At 36.0% G+C, this 20,140-nt stretch overlaps 2 protein-coding genes across 4 annotated transcripts in view; one reads left to right on the top strand and one right to left on the bottom strand.

The window, feature by feature from the left end:
• malt1 (MALT paracaspase 1) overlaps positions 1–15,024 on the bottom strand; it is a 31,134-nt gene extending 16,110 nt beyond the window's left edge. For 2 of the 3 annotated variants that reach the window (XR_015491991.1, XM_087254507.1), the window contains exons 1-11: positions 14,906–15,024; positions 12,909–13,130; positions 12,642–12,808; positions 10,911–11,032; positions 8,414–8,561; positions 8,155–8,333; positions 6,470–6,566; positions 5,093–5,167; positions 3,093–3,116; positions 2,994–3,017; positions 1,221–1,424 (exon numbers count right to left, since the gene is read on the bottom strand). Coding sequence is in view for 2 of the 3 variants with exons in the window: in XM_087254507.1 (XP_087110633.1) it covers positions 1,221–1,424; positions 2,994–3,017; positions 3,093–3,116; positions 5,093–5,167; positions 6,470–6,566; positions 8,155–8,333; positions 8,414–8,561; positions 10,911–11,032; positions 12,642–12,808; positions 12,909–13,057 (1,189 nt within the window). In the remaining variant the exon portion in view is untranslated. The remainder of the gene's footprint in view (positions 1–1,220; positions 1,425–2,993; positions 3,018–3,092; positions 3,117–5,092; positions 5,168–6,469; positions 6,567–8,154; positions 8,334–8,413; positions 8,562–10,910; positions 11,033–12,641; positions 12,809–12,908; positions 13,131–14,905) is intronic. The other variant, XM_087254508.1, reaches the window with a different exon arrangement.
• Positions 1–20,140, top strand: part of hip1rb (huntingtin interacting protein 1 related b) — a 346,918-nt gene that overhangs the window by 102,932 nt on the left and 223,846 nt on the right. The window lies entirely within an intron of this gene.

Raw genomic sequence — 20,140 nt, 5'->3', positions numbered from 1 at the left:
AGTTTGTTTCATTTTTTATTCTATTGTATTTATTTCTCTTTCCTTTGCAGGGTGGAAAATAACTGTATGTATACAGTTGAAGTCAGAATTATTAGCCCTCTTGAATATTAGCAAACCTTTTCCTGCCCAATTTCTGTTTCATGGAAAGAATATTTTATTAACTTATTTCTGAACATAATAGTTTTGATATCTCATTTCTAATTACTGATTTCTTTTTATCTTTGCTATAATGACAGCACATAATATTTTACTAGATATTTTTCAAAATACAAGCATTCAGATTAAAGTGCAGTTCAAAGGCTTAATTAGAGTAATAAGGCAAGTCATTATAACGTTAGTTTATTCTGCAGACAATCAAAAATTATACATTGCTTAAGGGGGCTAATAATATTGACCTTAAATTGGTTTCAAAATATTTAAACCTTTATATTTTATCTTTATTCTAGCTAAAATAAAACAAATAAAAGAAAAAATATTATAGGAAATACTGTTAAAATTCCTTGCTCTGTTAAACATAATTTGGGAAATATTTATAAAAAAATATTTAAAAAAAAAAAAATATATATATATATACACAGTACATATGTGTGTGCGTGCGTGCGTGTGTATTTATATGGTGGGGGGGCTCCAATGTTTGTATATGTTTATGGGGGGGCCCCAAAGAAAAAGGTTGGGAACCACTGATTTATATAGATACACCTTAATAAAATGGGAATGGTTGAGCACATTAGTATATGTGAGGGGGCAAACTTTTCAACATGGGTGGTGACCATGGTGGCCATTTTGAAGTCGGCCATCTTGGATCCAACTTTTGTTTTTTTCAATAGGAAGAGGGTCACTTGACACATCAAACCTATTGGGAATTTCACAAGAAAAACAATGGTGTGCTTGGTTTTAACGTAACTTCATTCTTTCAAGAGTTATTTACAAGTTTCTGACCACTTATAAAATGTGTTCAATGTGCTGCCCATTGTGTTGGATTGTCAATGCAACCCTCTTCTCCCACACTTTACACACCGCAGGAGAAATGCCAGCACAGGCTTCCAATATCTGTAGTTTCAGGTGCTGCACATCTTGTATCTTCATATTTTTTTTATTATGCACGGTAATACCGGATACCGATGTAAAATAGGGAGGAGGTGTTGATGGTATCAAAATTTAGATACTGCCCAAGCCTAATTTGTACTGATTTATTTAGTGTACAGGAAAAGCCACAGTACCGTAAACTCCTTTATGAAGCAGGGACAGAAACTCCTCCACAGCGTTCCTCATCTCGGACTCTGTCAGATCCAGCAGAGAGACCACTTTAAAGTTCAGCTGCCGCAGCAGATTGGTGAGATCGTACACGTCCACCATGGGCGCTTTCAGTTGTGGGTGGTTTCGGTATGCGAGGTTTCCAATCAGAAGAGCCACTTTGTCTGTAGCTGAAGAGAGAAACACACACACACGCACGCACACACACAGTTGAAGCCAAAACTATTTCTCCTGCGATTTTTTTTCTTTTTCAAATATTTCACAAATGATGTTTAACAGAGCAAGGAAATTTTCACAGTATTCTTTATAATATTATCTTCTTCTGGAGAAAGTCTTATTTGTTTTATTTAGGCTAGAATAAAATCAGTTTAAATTTTTTTAAATCCATTTTAGGGGCAATATTATTAGCCCCCTTAAGCAATATTTATTTTCGATTGTCTAATTGCCCCAATTTCTGTTTAACGGAAAGAAAAAAAATGTCAACACATTTTTAAACGGCATAAAAATAGTTTTAAAAACTAAATAATTTTTTTTTATCTTTGCCATGATGACAGCACATAATATTTGACTACATATTATACATATTCTTCAAGATACAAGTATTCAGCTTAAACCAGTTAAACTTCGCAAACAAGGTACCGTCATCTAAATTCGCTTTAAGATTTCAAGGGCTAGCATTGCACCAGACCCCCTTAAGTGGTTTCGTTTGAAAGTGCAGAATCTATATTTTATGCACATATGCATCACTTTGGTTTTTATTCTACTGTACAAAATTTATTTACACTTAAATACACAGTATTTTGCATACCCGAGCTGGGGATTTTACATTGGTTCGTTTTTATATTTTTCATATGACACATGTACAAGTTATAGCTCAAATGAAAGCTCTTGCCGGTGCTCATACGGTTCTAGCATTCTTTTTACTGAATTATATTCACATATCAAACAGTTGCCGAATGAATCGGGATGTTTCCATGCAGCAGAAGTGAAAACAATACATTTATGATCAATAAGCAGCCCTAGATAGCACAGACAGCTGTCATCTCTTGCCTTATGCTGTGCGCTTAAGGGACATTTCTCCTCTGTTTTTGAGGTGATGTGCATAAGTAATCCTTTTATATGTCTGACGTGGTCCAAACACAGTGAATTATGTTTGATCAAACAAAAGAATAGTTAAATATGTAAATAATGATCGCTCCCTGTGGCTTGTACATCGCCTCTCCTCAGTTGGAATACGATAACTTTTGCATAGATTATGGTGGATACATTTTTCTTTTTCCTATGATTACAGGCATGTGCAGGAACCACCAAAATTAATTACAGCACACTAGACTACAAAGAACCTAAAAGGTACACTTTCAAATTTGAGTTTATAAAAAAAAAATACAAAAAGCGCCTCTTTTTTTAGGTGTTTATCATAACACAGACGACATATACAAATATTTTAAACACTTTCACTAGTGTTTTATGAAAATTCAAAGGGTTTTCTTTAAAATGAGACCTCTGCATGTGGATTTGGGAAGCTTTTAAATTTGGGTAGGCAAAATCCAGGCAGAAATCCCAAAATAGCAGCAGAGTTTAACTGGTTAAAGTGACATTAAAAAGGCTTAACTAGATTAATTAGGCAAGTCATTGTTAACAATGGTTTGTTCTGTATATACAGTGGAAACATTCCAGTCATTTGTAGTTCTTGTTTTTGTTCAATTATGTTAAATAATGAAATATATTTGTTTACTCACCATAAGGTTTCTCAAAACTGTTATCTGATGGGGAAAAACAGTCAATCAGGTCACTGGTTCAGTAAAAGCAAGAAACATAATGGGAACATAAAAGCTTACCCTTGTTGATGGACAAAAAATCATCTATAAAAGAAAAACATATTAGGTGTTTAGATTATTCTTGAAAGCACAGTAAAAAATAATTGAAGAGGGTCTATTTTACAGGTGAGGAAGCGGAAACCATTTTAGAGACTAAATAATTTGATTTGATGCATTATAGCTAACCCCATCCTGCCTCAATTAACCCACATCAAACATTTAGTATGTTCTCACACTGCATTACAAGTTTGAAAGTCATGCAAATCTGCATTATTAAAGCCATCAGATTTATAAAAAGGTTTTTCCACCACCTCTACCAGAAGAAGAAATCAAGAGATTAAGTGAAATTTTTTAAATAGGTTTTTCATGTTCAATACAAGCTCAACTGTGACATGCTCCGAGTATCACAAAACTAATCATGGTTACAGTAATAGATTCACATTATTCAGGGTTCCCACTCCAAGCCAAATTTCATATTCCCTAATTTTTTCCTCACTTTCCCTGCCTAAAAATGAGAATTTTCATGACTTATAATCACTAAATATTCATTTTTACAAAATATACAAGATTTGTTCTGTCGATTGTTATAATTAAAAATCTTAACATGACTTTTCTTTCTTCTCTTTATCCATTAAAGAGCTTTAACAGGTTTGTCAATTTTGGTCATGTACAGTCACGTATTAAATATGCAATATGCCAGGCTTATTGGAAATATGTGCCCAGGGATACATTCTTGAGAACCGAGAAATACGTAGCCTGTTTCTTGCAGCTTTTGTTTTCACAAATTCACTTGAGGTCGGCGTGTAAATTTTTAACAATCTCAAATACATTTCTGGGGCATGTTTTCTCATTGTGTAAATTTCTGCACATCTTAACGTCCTTCAGGCATGCATCTATGAGAGAATAATCTTGGATTGTCGTCGTGCATAATATATTAGCTTGATATCGTCTGACTCACCCCATTCCCTAAACCAAACCAATAATGTTTTCAAAAGCAAACTACTGCTTGTACCGCAATCTCGCACTGCTTTTTGGGTTTCATTTTTGTTTTTGGACTTGAACCTCGGTACATTGCATGTCTGACACTGTTTGTGGTGAGCTACCGAGCAAACGAATCACACTGGAAAAGCTGTTTGAAGGTAAGCAGTCAGTGGTACCCCAATGTTTTCGTTTTACACAAAAAAAGCAGACATATGTGCTGGCAAGCACACATTTCTCGGTTCTCAAAAATGTAGCCCTGGGCACATACTTACAATGAGCCTGTGTTTTAAATATGGTGTAGTAGGCTTTATATAGTTAAGAGCTAAGCACTTTTTCTCATTGTTTTTCTTGGTGTTCCCTTTATTTGAAATATAGAGATCAATGGTTCTTGAAGTCAAAAAGATAAAACGTAAATTTGAGTATATTGTTACAGCAACACAACATAAGAAATGCCAGAAATATTGACATAATTCTGAGAAATGTCAGTGGAAAAATAAGTAATTTTGAGCTCCAAGAACCAGATTTTTTTCCTGCAAAATCCAGGAGAGACTGGTTGAGCACAGAGCAGACAAAATATTGCCACACACAGTATTTTAACAGGTAAAATTGCCTGGTGACTGCATTTGATTGCCAGCTAATAATAGGGAAAAGCAGGAAAATAGCCTAACAATAACAACAGGCAAAAAAAAACTAGAATAACAAATAAAAATCAGTTTTTGTATGACTTTTGACCAATAATATATAAAATTTCCTGACTTTCAAAGTGTAGAACAGAAATTTCATGATATTCTAGAAATTCCATGACTCGTGGGAACCCAGATTATTTGTTGTAATAATAATAATAATAATAATAATAATAATAATAATGCATTGACTATGATCTAAGCTTGTTTTGAACATGGAATGTCTGATTTTTTAGTTTGAGCTAATTTGGTGTGATAATTTAGTAGTACATGCAACAGATTCCAGAGTCCACCAAAGGATTTGATTTCCAAAAGCCCACAGATATTAGAAAGGTGATGCTACTTCTTGGGTAATACCTTCAGAGCACTCCATAGCTCCAGATATTTGAGGAAATATTCGTGCCTCTTTCATTTGAGAAAGGCAAGGATTTGCTTGAGAAGGAATAAAGGGTTGGACCACAAAATGAATAAAGAAAGAAAGAACAAAAAGAGTTTAAACTTAAAAAAATATAGCAGTTTATTCCTTTTTAATGAAAACTCTTACCTCAGGTTACGAATGTGTGATATTTAATTACGATTTGCGATAACATTGTTGTAACAACCTCCAATCTCGCATCGTTATTACAGCTTAAAGGGATAGTTCCAAACCAGGGTCATTCTGAAAATATACCACTATATACATTTCTGGAGATTGCAAAATACATCTCAGGAGCTACTTTTTTTTTTTTTTGCCGTTTTTTTTCGTGAATCCACTATAGTCCGCTGTGTTTGCTTTTTGAGATATAAAATTTCTCTCGCTAGTGCCATCCGCGCCTTCTGTTCTCACATAAATCCACCAGAGGCCGCTGTCAACTGACTGACCGATTGACTGACCTACCTTCCTCCTTTCCTAAACCCAATCAATAGTATATAAAAGCACCGATTGACCCGATCACACAGTTTTAAAAAGCAATCCAAAAAAGGAAAAGCCCTCAGCAAATTTTTATCATGTTTTCAGATTTTACCACATTCTTACCCTGTTTTTTATTTGTTTATTTTATTTTTTGGCTTCTGCTTTTGACTTACCCGCTATCTGGAACCGTTCTTCACCAGACTTGAACCCAGTCATCGTGGTCAACTTCTCTATGCGTTTCAAGTTTGCCGATGTACATGGGAAGCCACTGGACAAACTGGTAACAGCGAGAAAGCGCGAAAAGAAACAGCATCACACCGCTCTGTATCGTTTATTTTAAAGACGAAATGCAGCCATAAGTACTTCTGGCTACATAATTTGTGATCTCCAGAAATGTATATAGGGCTACGTTTTCAGAACGAGCCTATGTTTTGAATATGAATTATCATTCATTAAGACAGAATTTCCACCCCCTGTTGCCAATTTCAGTATTATATTTATTAATCCATGACAGGCTTAAATCAGCCAAGGTATCTTAAAAATACACCCACAGCAAAAGATTGACTTCGAGTGTTATTAAGAACATCCCCAAAAATACGGAGGTACACACAGACCTATTCTGAGTAGTTTATCATAACATTAAATGCTCTCAATAATCGGGAAGTACGCCAGACTAAATTACAAGATAGAAACAACATGCTTTTAGAGGTTTCAGAATGATCGATTGAATGAGAGTTATATAATTAGCCTTACTGACTGTACAACTCGCTACTGTTACAATTAAAATGTGATTAGAACTAGAGAATACATAAATAAATACAAAACAAACACTTGATACATACCAATAACAACGTCAACTTCACTGCTCCATGTTCGTTCATTATTGCAGCAGATCTCGCAGCGATATCGTCCCTGATGCTCTGGCAACACATTCTTGACCTGATTTTAAATAAAATAAAAAAATAAACTATAAATATAATCAGTAACATTTTATGTATAAGTAACAAATCACACCATTTACTACTGGCTTATTACCTGATTATTATTATTCAGTATGATCTTATTTTTACATCCCTAATCCTACCCAATACCTAAACCCTATGCCCAATACCTAAAAGTCTTAGGGCGTACTCACACTAGGTAGTTGCCTTGAACCGTGCTGAGCCACATTATTCCCCCCTTCCCTCTCCCCCGACGGCCTGCACTCACATTGCTTACCTTCCAAGCCAGAGCATGCTAACGTCATCAATGTTGCGACTGTCTAGTTTAACAGGTAGTGCTCTCCCTCAGCACAGTGGACTTTGCTTTAGTTATATCGTTTTGTATTATTTTGAGTATTTTGGGATGCAGTGACACACAGTTAAATATATTGCTGAACAGACCCAGCAATTTTGACACTCATTAATTATCATAGAAGTCATCGTGCTGCATGTATTATGAGGTTTGCTGAAGGTGCAGCTGACGTGCAGCTAGGGGTTTGCGTCTTTAATAAGCTATGACAGTTTGTGTTCATTGAACAGTAAGAATGATTGATAAATCCATATGAAACAGTCCCTTAAAAGTCATGTCACGTCTTCAGTTTTGCACTCAGGCGTGCTTTGCACTCACACTACAAGCATACTGCGCCAAAGCCTAAACGAATTGTGCCAGGGCCGGCCAACTGAACTGCGCATGGGCCCGATTCTGAGCACTCACACTTGTCAAATGAACCGGGAAACAGTTCAGATGATCTAGTGTGAGTGCACCCTCAGTTAATGGTATGTTAATAGCATAACTGTACATGAAAATAACGTGTGACCAAATAATTTTAATAATTAAGATTAATGGATACGTTTTCTTTTAGCTGTTGTTGTTTATACAATTTTTTCCCCAGTTTAGGCTCCTTTTTAATACTATTTAAGTATTTAAGACTATCATGAATAAAATTTCATACTTACTGTATACAGGGCTAAACGGTTGGGCCAATGGAAAATATTTTAACTTGCCTCATCAAAAAAATTCAGCAACATTTTAGCTACATATTTTAAATAATGTGTTAAAACAAGTGAACTCTTTTTTTCAACATAACATTTCTTTTAAACAATAATGACATGTTTTAAAAACTATAATAAGCTAAAAGTATGCAAAACAGTCTGCCCCGACTAGTGTCCCAACCTGTTAGCTATAAATACATGGAACGTTTAACAAATATTATTGTACGAAAGATCATTAAACAATATTGATAAATAGAGTTGATTAATAAAAATGGTAAATCTCTTTTTTTTTTTTTTTTTTTAGATGGTGATTGAATGGACGTTGGCCCGATTGGGTAACTTTACATGAACATCGAAAAATTAAGACCTGTTTACAATTATTTAAGACAATATTTCAGTAAACTAAAGACTTTTTTAAGGCCTAAAATTTTTATTTTTGTCATTTAAGATATTTTAAGTATATATTAGTCTATATTTTAAGACCCAGCAGACACCCTGTGTGTATTAATTTGTGTGTATAAACTGAACATTTGAGCATATATTTATTCTCGTACAGTGAACTTCCTCTTGTTGGCTTTTTTGATTGGCGCTCCATTTCTGTACCACTGATATTGCGGCAGCGGTCTGCCAGCAGCTCCACACTCCAGATACAGTAAATCTCCAGTCAGCAGCTTTTGAGGTTGAGGCTGGATCAACACCCTCAGCCTGACCTCCGATCCCATAGACACTAGACCTAAACAAAAAACATCCATTTTCAATATAGCAACAAAGCATGATCATTTTAAGATGCGTCTCTGTCATCAGATCGCTTACCATATCTTGTTGGGACGTCAAGGACATCTACTTGTGCCCACTGACTGAACTCATATGTGCTTCCACAGTTTACCCTACAGATGTAAAACCCTGCATCTCTGATCTGGACTGGGCTGAACACAAGGTCTGGGGAAGAGCTGCTGCGTACCTGAAAGGTTGCATTAGTTATAGTATTTATTTAAATCACCATCAGTTAAAGGGAGAGTTCACCCTTAAATGAATCTATTTACTCAAGTGATCACAAATTAAAGGGCACCTATTTTACCCCTTTTACAAGATGTAAGATAAGCCTTTAGTGTCTCCAGAATGTGTCTGTAAAGTTTCAACTCAAAATACCCATCAGATAATTTATTATAGCGTCCAGAATATGCACACTTTTGGTGTCCAAGTACAGTGCAGCTGTTTTTGTAGCCTGTGACTTTAAATCCAAATGAGCTGCTTTTCCCCGCCCACTTTTCCTATGTGCGTGTCTGCTTCTCATCATGCGTTATGTCAGATAAACAGCAGTCAGTGATAAAGACAGACTCGGATAAAGCTGAAATACAGCTATTTAGTCAAGAACACCTAGTAAGTTTATTTGATGTATTTGTGGTGGAGTCTATTCAAGCCTTTCTGAAATGATGAGTCTCACACATTAGCGTTTACTGACACCATGTGTCCATGGTGATTATAGCGGTTAAGAATTAGCAATTTAACTTCACGTCAATTTAATTTAACGTCTTTATTACAAATGTGCTCTGTTTTAAAGACGTTTTAAACTTATAAAAATCACAGTGAGTTGAAACAGATATTTTACCCCCTGTTAAAAAAACTGTTCTGTGAACAGGTGTAGACATGTTATTATGGAATCATGGCGCCTGTCAATCAATTCAGTGGGCGGGGAAAACTGCACTTCTACATAACATTGCAGAGGACCTCAAAATTACTGGGATTTGGGTCCTATTTTAAAGTCAGGAAATAAAAAAAGAGACTTATTGTGTTTCACAGTTCTGTCCAAACAGCTTACAAAAGTTGATTTTCATGATAGGTGCCCATAAAGATTTTCTTGAAGAAAGCTTAAAGCTGACAACTTTTGACTTCCATAGCAGATAAAAACACATACTATAGAAGTCAGCCAGTTTTTAAAACATATTTTTGCTTACAAGATAAAAAAAAAACTCAAACAGGTTTGAGAAAAGTGAAGAATTAATTAAAGAGTTTTCAGTATTGTGTGAACTATCCCTTTAATTAGGTTATCCATTTGTAATATCACATGTTATCACAACGAAAACTAAGACTTAAATTATTGGTGAAAAAACACTTCGTTAACTGAAATAAAATAAATAATTCATGATAACTTAAAAGCTAAAACTGACAACATTTGAAATATATTTGAAAAAATTCATTCATTTTCTTTCAGCTTATTTATTAGGGGTGGCCACCGTGGAATGAACCACCAACTATTCTGGCATATGTTTTACGCTGAGGATGCCCTTCCAGCCATAAAGCTGGTAAACACCCATAGACACTCTTTACACACACACACTCATACACTATGGGCAATTTAGTTTACCTAAATCACCTATAGCGCATGTCTTTGGACTGTAGGGGAAAGCGGAGCACCCGGTGGAAACTCACACAAACAGGGGAAAAACATGCAAACTCCCCAAAGATTTGCCAATTGCCCCAGCTGGGACTTGAACCAGTGACCTTCTTGCTGTGAGGCGACAGTGCTAACCAATGAGCCACCGTGCCACTCATTTGAAAAAAACTAAATTTGCTAAACTAAATAATCATTTTCACAATTCATAAGCACTCATTCTGTGGCAAATAATCTGAGCTACGGCTGTTTATCGAAGTATCAAACACATCAGTCAAGCACATGACTATTATATACAGAAACACCTTTTCCGTATAAACATAAAACATGTCGTCTAACTTTTCTTTATTTGCCAAAAAATGCAAACTAAGCACATTTAACCACATACATTATCTTTACAGATTAAAAAGTTTGTCTGAATTCTTTATAATTTGTACGTTTATCCATTTAAGTTCCATTTTGGGTTTTGTATTCAGTGTTATTTTTTTTACTAAGTGTTTTGCACAAGAGTTCATGCAAGCTGTGCAAACATTAAACTTTGCTTTGGTCCACACTGGACATGTTCTGTCAACTCAGTTAGAGTAGAATTACTACACTAAAACTGAAAATAAATATATAAAAACTAAAAAGAATTTTGTTCATAGAATAAGAAACTAAAACTTATCAAACCATTTATTTATTGAACTAAACTGAAACGTACAGCAAATTTTAAAATAGTATCAAAATAATTCATTCATTCATTCATTCATTCATTATTTATTTATTGCCATGTCAGCTACTAAGGCTATTTTCATGGCAAGAGCATTTCAGTAATTAACAAACATCAACAGTAAAAAATAAATAATTGAATATACAATTTAGTATCAAAATAAAAACTCATTTAAAGATGCAAAACTATAAAACTATTGGTCTACACACCTCCTCAGTTTTCTTAAACCACTGGAACTGCACAGGTGAAGCACCGACAGCATAACAGCTAAGGCGAAGGTTGTGTCCGGCAATGACAGATACTGACTGTGGCTGAAGCAGGATTTGAATTCCTGTGAGACAAAAACAGAAAAGTCAGAATAGCACAATGTGGACCTGGAATTAATTTTCACATTGGAAAAGTATTGTAATAATTAGTATAGTTTTCACGTAAACTCTGAACTGCATTACACACACTCTGATTCACCAGATGTAAACTCAGAATTACAAGATCTGATCTACTCTCGGAATCACAAGGTCTAAACTCGGAGTGGCAAGTGTTAATCTCGGAATTGCAAGATTTAGACTCAGAGTGACAAGATTTAATCTAAGAATTGTAAGATCTAAAGTCAGAAAAGCTAGATCTAAACTCGGAATGGCAAGATCCAACTTGGGATAACAGCTTGTAAACTTGAAATAGCAAGATCTAAACTCTGAATTGCAAGGTCTAGACTTGGAATTGGCAGAAGTAAATTCAAAATCTCAACTCTGAATCGCGTAACATGCATTCTGAATCACCAAAAGTAATCTTATAATCACACAATGTATACTTGGAATTGCAACATGTAAACCAAGATACATGATCTAAACTTGTACTTGCAAGATCTAATTTCGGACTCATGAGATATAAAGTCAGAATTGGACTTCTAACTTGGATATGCAAGATGTAAACTTAGAATCGCAAGATACAAACATAGACTTGCAAGATCTAATCTCAAAATAACGAGACCTAAACACAAAATCTAAAGGTCTACCTGTAATTGCAAATCTAAAGTCAGAATGGCAAGATCTAAACTCAGAGTTGCAAGATGTAGCTTGGAATAGCAACATACAATTTTGGAATATGTAGGAATAGCAAGATCTAACTCTGAATTGCAAGATCTAATCTCAAAATTGCAAGATCTGACTTATGACTGCACGATGTAAACTCGTAATCGCAACAAGTACCCTTGGAATTGCAAGATCTAAACTCGGAATGGTAAGACCTAACTCAAAATAGCAAGACCTAAACTCAGAATCACATTCCAGCTTAGAATTGTAAGATGCAAACTTGGAATTGCAAGATCTAACTCGGGATCTCAATATGCAATCTCAGACTCACAAGATCTAAACTTGGAATAGCAAAATCTAAACTCGGAATTGTAAAATCTAATCTCGGAATGGCAAAATGTAATATCGAACTCACAAGACCTACACTCGAAAAGGCAAGATCTTAAACCGCAAATTGCAAGACCTCAACTCAGAATTCCTAGATATAACTTGGAATCACAAGATCCAATCTCGAAGTGGTGAGATCTAAATTCGGAACAGCAAGATCTAATCTCGGAATTGCAAGATTCAACTAGAAATAGCAAGACCTAAACTCAAAGTCTCAAGATCTTGACTTAGAACTGCAACATGTAAAACTTATAATAGCGAGATCTAATCTCAGAATCGCAAGATAAAACTTGGAATCTCAACATGTAATCTTAGAATCATAAGATCTAAACTCGGAACGACAAGATCTTATCTCAGAATCGCAAGATCAAAACTCAGAATTGCATGATCTATCTCTGAATCGCAAGATCTAACACGGAATTGCGACATGTAAATTTGGATAAGCAAGACAAAAGATAATGTAATTAAGCATTGCACAACAATAAATCTCTGCCTACTATGTTTACACTATTAAGGTAACTGTACCTGGAGGTTTAAGACACTGCAGGGCCTCTGTGTGACCCATGATCTGTAGAAACTCCATCAGTTCTTCCTGGATACAGCCCTGATCTCCGATGAGTTTGAGAAGAGTTCGGGAAGGACTACCATCTGCCTTCAAAGCCTTCAGAGAACACATGTCCATGTCTTCGAGACTGTGCATATGAGTGAATTCAGAAAGCATTAAGAAATGTAAGTTTCAAAGTGGATATTACATTAGGAGGTAAAGTGAAGAGAGAACAATAGAGCTGTTACCTCACTTTAAACCGCTTGTCATTTTTCACAATCTCCCCCAGTTTTCGCCATCCTTTATTGTTGGCTTTATCAAGAGACTCACAGAGCCTTTTTAATACAGATTCTTTCAAGAAATTTATGTTCAAAGAGCTTTCATTCGATTCCGACATGTTTGAGAATAAGGCAGATGCACCGCTGTGATTGGTTTGACCTGCTGAACTGCTTAAGTAGTCAGCAAAGCACCTGCCAAACGGAAAATCAACATGACATTATTAGCAGTGTATACATCATATAAGAAATGTAAGAATATTTATTTAACACCACTAGAATATGAATATATAACATATTAAAATACATGAATATTCTGAAAATATTTGTATTATAAATGTAATAAATGAGATATCCATTGTTGTGGCATTTACAAAAGTGATTTACAAAAGCGAATTAACTATTTATTCTGACCTGCACTTCTCAAGATATATAAAATGATGAGTGATCATACTAAATTGTATTAAAAGTATTATAAAATGTCACCATCAAATAACCCTTGATCTAATTATGCCTGACAAAAAATGGTGCATTATCCTGCTGGAAGTAGCCATCAGAATATGAGTACACTGTGGTCATAAAGGGATGGACATGATCAGCAACAATGCTCAGGTAGGCTGTGGTGTTGACACGATGCTCAATTGGTCCTAATGGGCCCACAGTGTGCCAAGTAAATATCCCCCACACCATTAAACCACCACCACCAGCCTAATTCATTGATTCAAGGCAGGATGGAATCATACTTTCATGTTGTTGATGCCAAATTCTGACCCGATCATCCGAATGTGGCAGCTGAAATTGACATTCTTCAGACCAGGCAACATTTCTCCAATCTTCTATTGTTCAATTTTGGTGCGCCTGTGTGAATTGTAGCCTCAGTTTCCTGTTTTTAGCTGACAGGAGTGGCACCCGGTGTGGTCTTCTGCTGCTGTAGCCCATCCGCCTCAAGGTTAGTCATGTTGTGCGTTCAGAGATGCTCTTCTGCAGACCTCGGTTGTAACGAGTGGTTGTTTGAGCTACTGTTGCCTTTCTATCAGCTGGAACCAGTCTGGCCGTTCTCCCCTGACCTCTGGCATCAACAAGGCACTTGTGACCACAGAACTGCCACAAACTGGATATTTTCTCTTTTTCGGACCATTCTCTGTAAACCCTGGAGATGGTTGTGCATGAAAATCCCAGCTGATGAGCAGTTTCTGAAATACTCAGATCAGCCGTTCTGGCACCAAAAACCATGCCACCATCAAAGTCACTTAAATCACCTTTCTTCCCCATTCTGATGCTCGGTTTGAACTGCAGCAGATCGTCTTGACCCTGTCTACATGTCTAAATGCATTGAATTGCTGCCATGCGATTGGCTGATTAAAAATTTGCGTTAGCGATCAGTTGGACGGGTGTACCTAATAAAGTGGCCGGTGAGTGTATACACCTGTCTAAATTATCTTTAGGTTCAGATTAGAGATCATCCCTAAAGACATTTCCTTCAAAATTAAATCCCTGCAATACTTTGCTCCTTCATGTTGTTCCAGTTCCTTAATTTATTTCCGTGAACAATTCAAACGAATGAAATGTCAGCCAAAGTATTCAGTATCATCTAAAAGTGACAGAAGACAGTCATTCTGCTTAATATTTTCCTTTATGATCCACAGAAGAAGTAAAGTAAGACGAGTGTGAACGGCAAGACGACTTTAAAAATGAAGACGAAAAACAAAGCAGTATTGTCATCCTTTGGTGCGTCAACAACTTGTACAATCGCTAATTTTACTTTTTCCATAGCGCTTTGTCTAGTCAGCAAGCGAATATTGGTAAAAATTATTGTTTAATAAAGTATTTAGCACTTCTACATATTAAGATTATGAAATGTATGAACTGGACTAAACGTTCATGTTTCAAAAGTAGCCAAACAACATATCGGAATTCACCAAACACAAAACAGAAGGCTTGAAAAACACGCAGTATAAACATTGACATACCGTACACGGATTATGTGTTGTCATGTATCCCATTATTAAACGATACATGAATCCGACTGATGCGGGGAAATCCAAAAGTACGTGTGTGTGTGTGTTCGCATCACTTCCTGGTGTCTGACAAAGGGGAAGGTGTTCATCTCATCATGAGTACACTACTCCTGAGCAGCTCGCAGTGCTTAAACGGAAGTGTTTCAGTCAAACTCGCTCTTCACAAACATGTGATTTGGGGTTGTTTATTTATCTTTAAAGGATGATAGTTTTATTATGAACTTTATTTCGTTATTGTGTGAGGAAAATACACATTCATGGATGCCAGTTTACAAGGGAAACCTCTCTTCATTGTACCAGAAAAAGAGATGTAGGCTAGAAACAATGAGAAAAGCATTAATTAATATATTGAATGGAATTAATATTAATTCATATCTGCTCATCTTTTAACATTTTTACTTAAAGAGTACATATGTATGTATATTTTCTGCAATAACCCTTACTGTGTGTGCTGTTGGGGATGTTTTCATCCACTCTGAGGTGAGTTCAAGTATTAATTTGGCCATAACTTTGTCTGTTTCAGCTAGCAGAATGTTTTTTGGTGGCAAATCTTATTTTGAAATATACTATATTTTGTGAAAATAATTAAAATTTAAAACAAAAAACTCAAAGATACACTCTGGGCAAATTTACTTTCCTTTTGCCTTTTGTTATGTTCGGGATTGTTCGGGATGAAAACATCCACTGAATAAAATCATATATATATATATATATATATATATATATATATATATATATATATATATATATATATATATATATATATATATATATATATATATATACACACATATATATATATATATATATATATATATATATATATATATACACACATATATATATATACACATATATATATATATATATATATATATATATATATATATATATATATATATATATATATATATATTCATTTGCTGTTAAATTTTAAATTAAAATTAAATCAAGAAGTGGCCCAAGAACAGAGCCTTGAGGTACCCCAGTGTTTAGATGCTGTAGGTTGGACACCTCTCCCCTCCAAGACACCCTGAATGACCTGTCAGAGAGGTAAGATCTGAACCATTGTATAACAGTGCCCGCAACGCCCAGTGACTCGAGCGTAGATAGCAGGATCTGGTGGTTGACAGTGTCAAAAGCAGCTGACAAGTCCAGCAAAATGAGGACTGATGATTTAGAGTCTGCTTTAGCCAGTCTGAGATTCTCCACGACCGAGAGCAGGGCAGTCTCAGTTGAGTGGCCTTTCTTTAAGCCGGATTGCTTGTTGTCCATGAGATTGTTTTGAGTAAGAGGACTTGATTGAACACTACTTTCTCCAGAATCTTGGCCATGAATGGAAGCAGGGATACTGGTCTGTAGTTTTCAAGTAGCGTATGGTCCAGGTTGGGTTTCTTTAGCAGTGGGGTTACCCTAGCCTGCTTAAATGAAGTGGGGAATAAACCAGAGTCAAGAGATGTGTTAATTATGTGAGTCAGTGTTGGTATGACTGCAGGAGAGATGGCTTGCAAGAGATGAGAGGGAATGGGATCGAGTGGACAGGTGGTTGCATGGCTAGATAGCACGAGTTTGGTCACCTCAGACTCAGAGTGCTGAGAAAAAGAGGTGAGTGTGTGTGGTGTTGGTGGTGTATCTTGCGTGTTTGTTGTAGGTGCAGCAAATTGAGCACTGATTTTTGCAGTTTTGGTGCAAAAGAATGTAGCAAAGTCATCAGTAGTAAGTGTGGAGGATGTGGGTGGAGGAGGAGGATAGAGGAGGGAGGAAAATGTTTTAAAAAGTAGGCGAGGATTAGTGGCATTGTTGATTTTCAGACGGTAATATGTCTGCTTTGCAGAAGTAACTTCAGCTGAGAAAGAAGACAGAAGAGTTTGGTATGTTAAGAGCTGTGCAGGATTTTTAGTTTTCAGCCAAATTCTTTCTGCAGCCCGAAGTTTTGAGCGATGCTCACGGAGAGCATCCAAGAGCCAGGGTGCAGGAGGACTGGCACGGGCTGGCCTATATAACGGGCTGGCCAGTATAATAATTCCTATGATGTTATAGTGTTTACTACTTTTAGGGACGTTTAAATTATTATTTTTAATTAGGATTGCTTGTATATTCATTTTTTTTTTCAGGACAGTGCAAATCCTGGTTTGAGAATTGCTTGATTTATTTATTTATTTGTTGCTGTTTGTCTTTGTTATTATTATTATTATTATTATTATTATTATTATTATTATTATTATTATTACTATTTTATTATATTACTAGTATATTACATTATTATTATTTAAAAATCATCAAAATGTTCTCTTTTATGTCTATACCCAGTAGGCACACAGCCTTATATGATGTAGGTATTTATTTATATTTTGGTTGCGATGTTAGGGGGGCAAAATCCAATGTCAGTTTAACATCAACAACATAATAAGACGTCCATACAACGTCAGTATAACATCAGTATAACAGTATAACAGTCAGTCAGTCAGTCAGTCAGTCAGTATAGCATCAGAAGACGTTGATCTTTGGTTGATTTTAGGTTGTGGAATTAACTAACCAAAGTCCAACATCCTGATGACGTTGGGGTACAACGTCAGTCTGACGTCATGTTGACGTCCTGTGCCTGCCTGCAGGGTATATCTTTAACTTTGCATGTTAAGAAAAAGATATTAGTCATTCTTGAGTAACATTAATATATTATTTATTATCTAAAATAATATATCTCTCTTATCTCTGCATCTATCTTACATATTAACATATTCATTATTATTATTAATGATGTGAATATGATACAAGCAAGCTTTGGCGTGCTTACTTTTGTTTATTAGATAGTCATTGTCCTATATTGTTAAGTGTAAACACACAAATGTTTCCAACTTCAACATCTTCAAGCACTTAAATTTACTTCCTATTTAAATACAATATTTCTCAATGTCTAGCAAAAAGAATATGATACAAAACAATAAGAAGAATGTGTTAAAAATAATTAGATCTAGAATTTTTATATTATTATTTCTTTTATACATTTATAAATGAAAATACAAAATAATAAATGAATCTTTAACGAATAATTGCACTATTAACAAGATTGTTATTAATATTATATCATCAATGATAAAAATGTTATATTCATTCATTCATTCATTTTCTTGTCGGCTCAGTCCCTTCATTAATCCGGGGTCGCCACCACGGAATGAACTGCCAACTTATCCAGCATGTTTTTACCCAGCGGATGCCCTTCCAGCCGCAACCCATCTCTGGGAAAAAATGTTATATTATTAAGGTCTATTATTAGGAATGTTTCAATACTAAGTTACCTAGAACTGGTAACATTCTCTCTTAATAAATAGGCTACACGTCTATTTTCTGTTGCTGCTTTTCTTTATTATTTTTTACTGAATGTATGAATGCTTGTATGCTCCTACATTTTTTTCCTCTACAGAAATAATTTATTTCTAATATTTATTTTTTTGTATAAAAAACTTTGAAATTTTCTTTGGAAGTTTGTTCAGGTGAGCCCTGTCCCCCTGTTGAAAACCACAAATCCCATTAACTAACCCAGTGCATACTGAAGGTCCATGTTCAATGAAACCAACAGAACAACATCGTCTGTGAATAACAGGGATGAAATTCTGTAGTCCCCGAATCGGATCCCCTTAAGCCCTAGGATGCGCCTTAAAATTCTGTCCATAAAAAATATTAACAGAATTAATGACAAAGGGCAGCCCTGCCGGAGCCCAACATGCACTGGAAACAAGTCTGACTTACTGCTGGCAATGCAAACTAGACTCCAACTCTGTTCATACAGGGACAAGACAGCCCTTAACAGAGCGACTCTGACCCCATACTCCCACAGCACCCAGAATGCCCTGAGGGACACATTCAAATGCCTTTTGCAAGTCCACAAAACTCATGGACTGATTGGGCATACTCTCATGAACCCTCAAGCACCCTGGTGAGGGTATAGAGCTGGTCCAGTGTGCCACAACCTGGGCAAAAATCGCATTGTTCCTTCTGCATCCTAGGTTCAACCATCGGTCGGATCTTCCTCTCCAGTACCTTGGTATATACTTTCCCAGGGAGGCTGAGGAGTGTGATCCCCCAATAGTTGGAGCACACCCTGCTCTCCCCCTTATTAAAAATGGGAACCACCACACCAGTTGCTCAGTCCAGAGGTACTGTCCCCGACCTCCATGTGACATTGCAAAGACGTGTCAGCCAGACACATTTAAGAAAAATGTTGAGGAAAAAAGCAGTCACTGACTTAGTAGGAACAAATAACATTATGGAAGTCAAATAATGTTCAACGTTCTTCAAAATATCTTCTTTTGTGTTCATCAGAAGGCACAAACTCAGTCTGGTTTGGGACAAGGGGAGGATGAGTAATTTTAATTTCTGGGTGAACTATCCCATTTAGGTAAATGAGCATGCACAACATAATGCAAGATTTTTTTTTCTAAATATTTAAATAACTTAAATGTTAGGCCAAAACACGCTAATTATTTTTTAAAATATGCTCTTGTTTGCATACATTTCTGGCATAAAAATATATTAATAAATATTTAATATATATAATAATAATAATAATTAATATTAATATTTATATTAATGGGCGAGGCAGTGGCGCAGTAGGTAGTGCTGTTGCCTCACAGCAAGAAGGTCGCTGGGTCGAACCTCGGCTCAGTTGGCGTTTCTGTGTGGAGTTTGCATGTTCCCCCTGCGTGGATTTTCTCCGGGTGCTCCGGTTTCCTCCACAGTCCAAAGACATGTGGTACAGGTGAATTGAGTGGGCTAAATTGTCCGTAGTGTATGAGTGTGTGTGTGAATGTGTGTGTGGATGTTTCCCAGAGATGGGTTGCGGCTGGAACGGCATCCGCAGCGTAAAAACTTGCTGGATAAGTTGGCGGTTCATTCCGCTGTGGCGACCCCGGATTAATAAAGGGACTAAACCGAAAAGAAAATGAATGAATATTTATATTAGGGCCTTGTATAGGCTTTTCAAAGCAATGTAAAATCATTTAAACTCACAAACAATGCTTTATCAGGCGATGATAAAAGTGTTATAGCCTACTGGATTACTCACCTCTGGTTTACAATTGCTCTCTCTCCCACACACACACACAGAGAGAGAGAGAGAGAGAGAGAGAGAGAGAGAGAGAGAGAGAGAGAGAGAGAGAGAGAGAGAGAGAGAGAGAGAGAGAGAGAGAG

Source organism: Danio rerio, chromosome 5 (genome assembly GCF_052040795.2).
Source record: "Danio rerio strain M-AB ecotype USA chromosome 5, GRCz13ab, whole genome shotgun sequence".
In the NCBI taxonomy this organism is placed as follows: Eukaryota; Metazoa; Chordata; class Actinopteri; order Cypriniformes; family Danionidae; genus Danio; species Danio rerio.
This window is presented reverse-complemented; position numbering and strand designations above follow the sequence as displayed.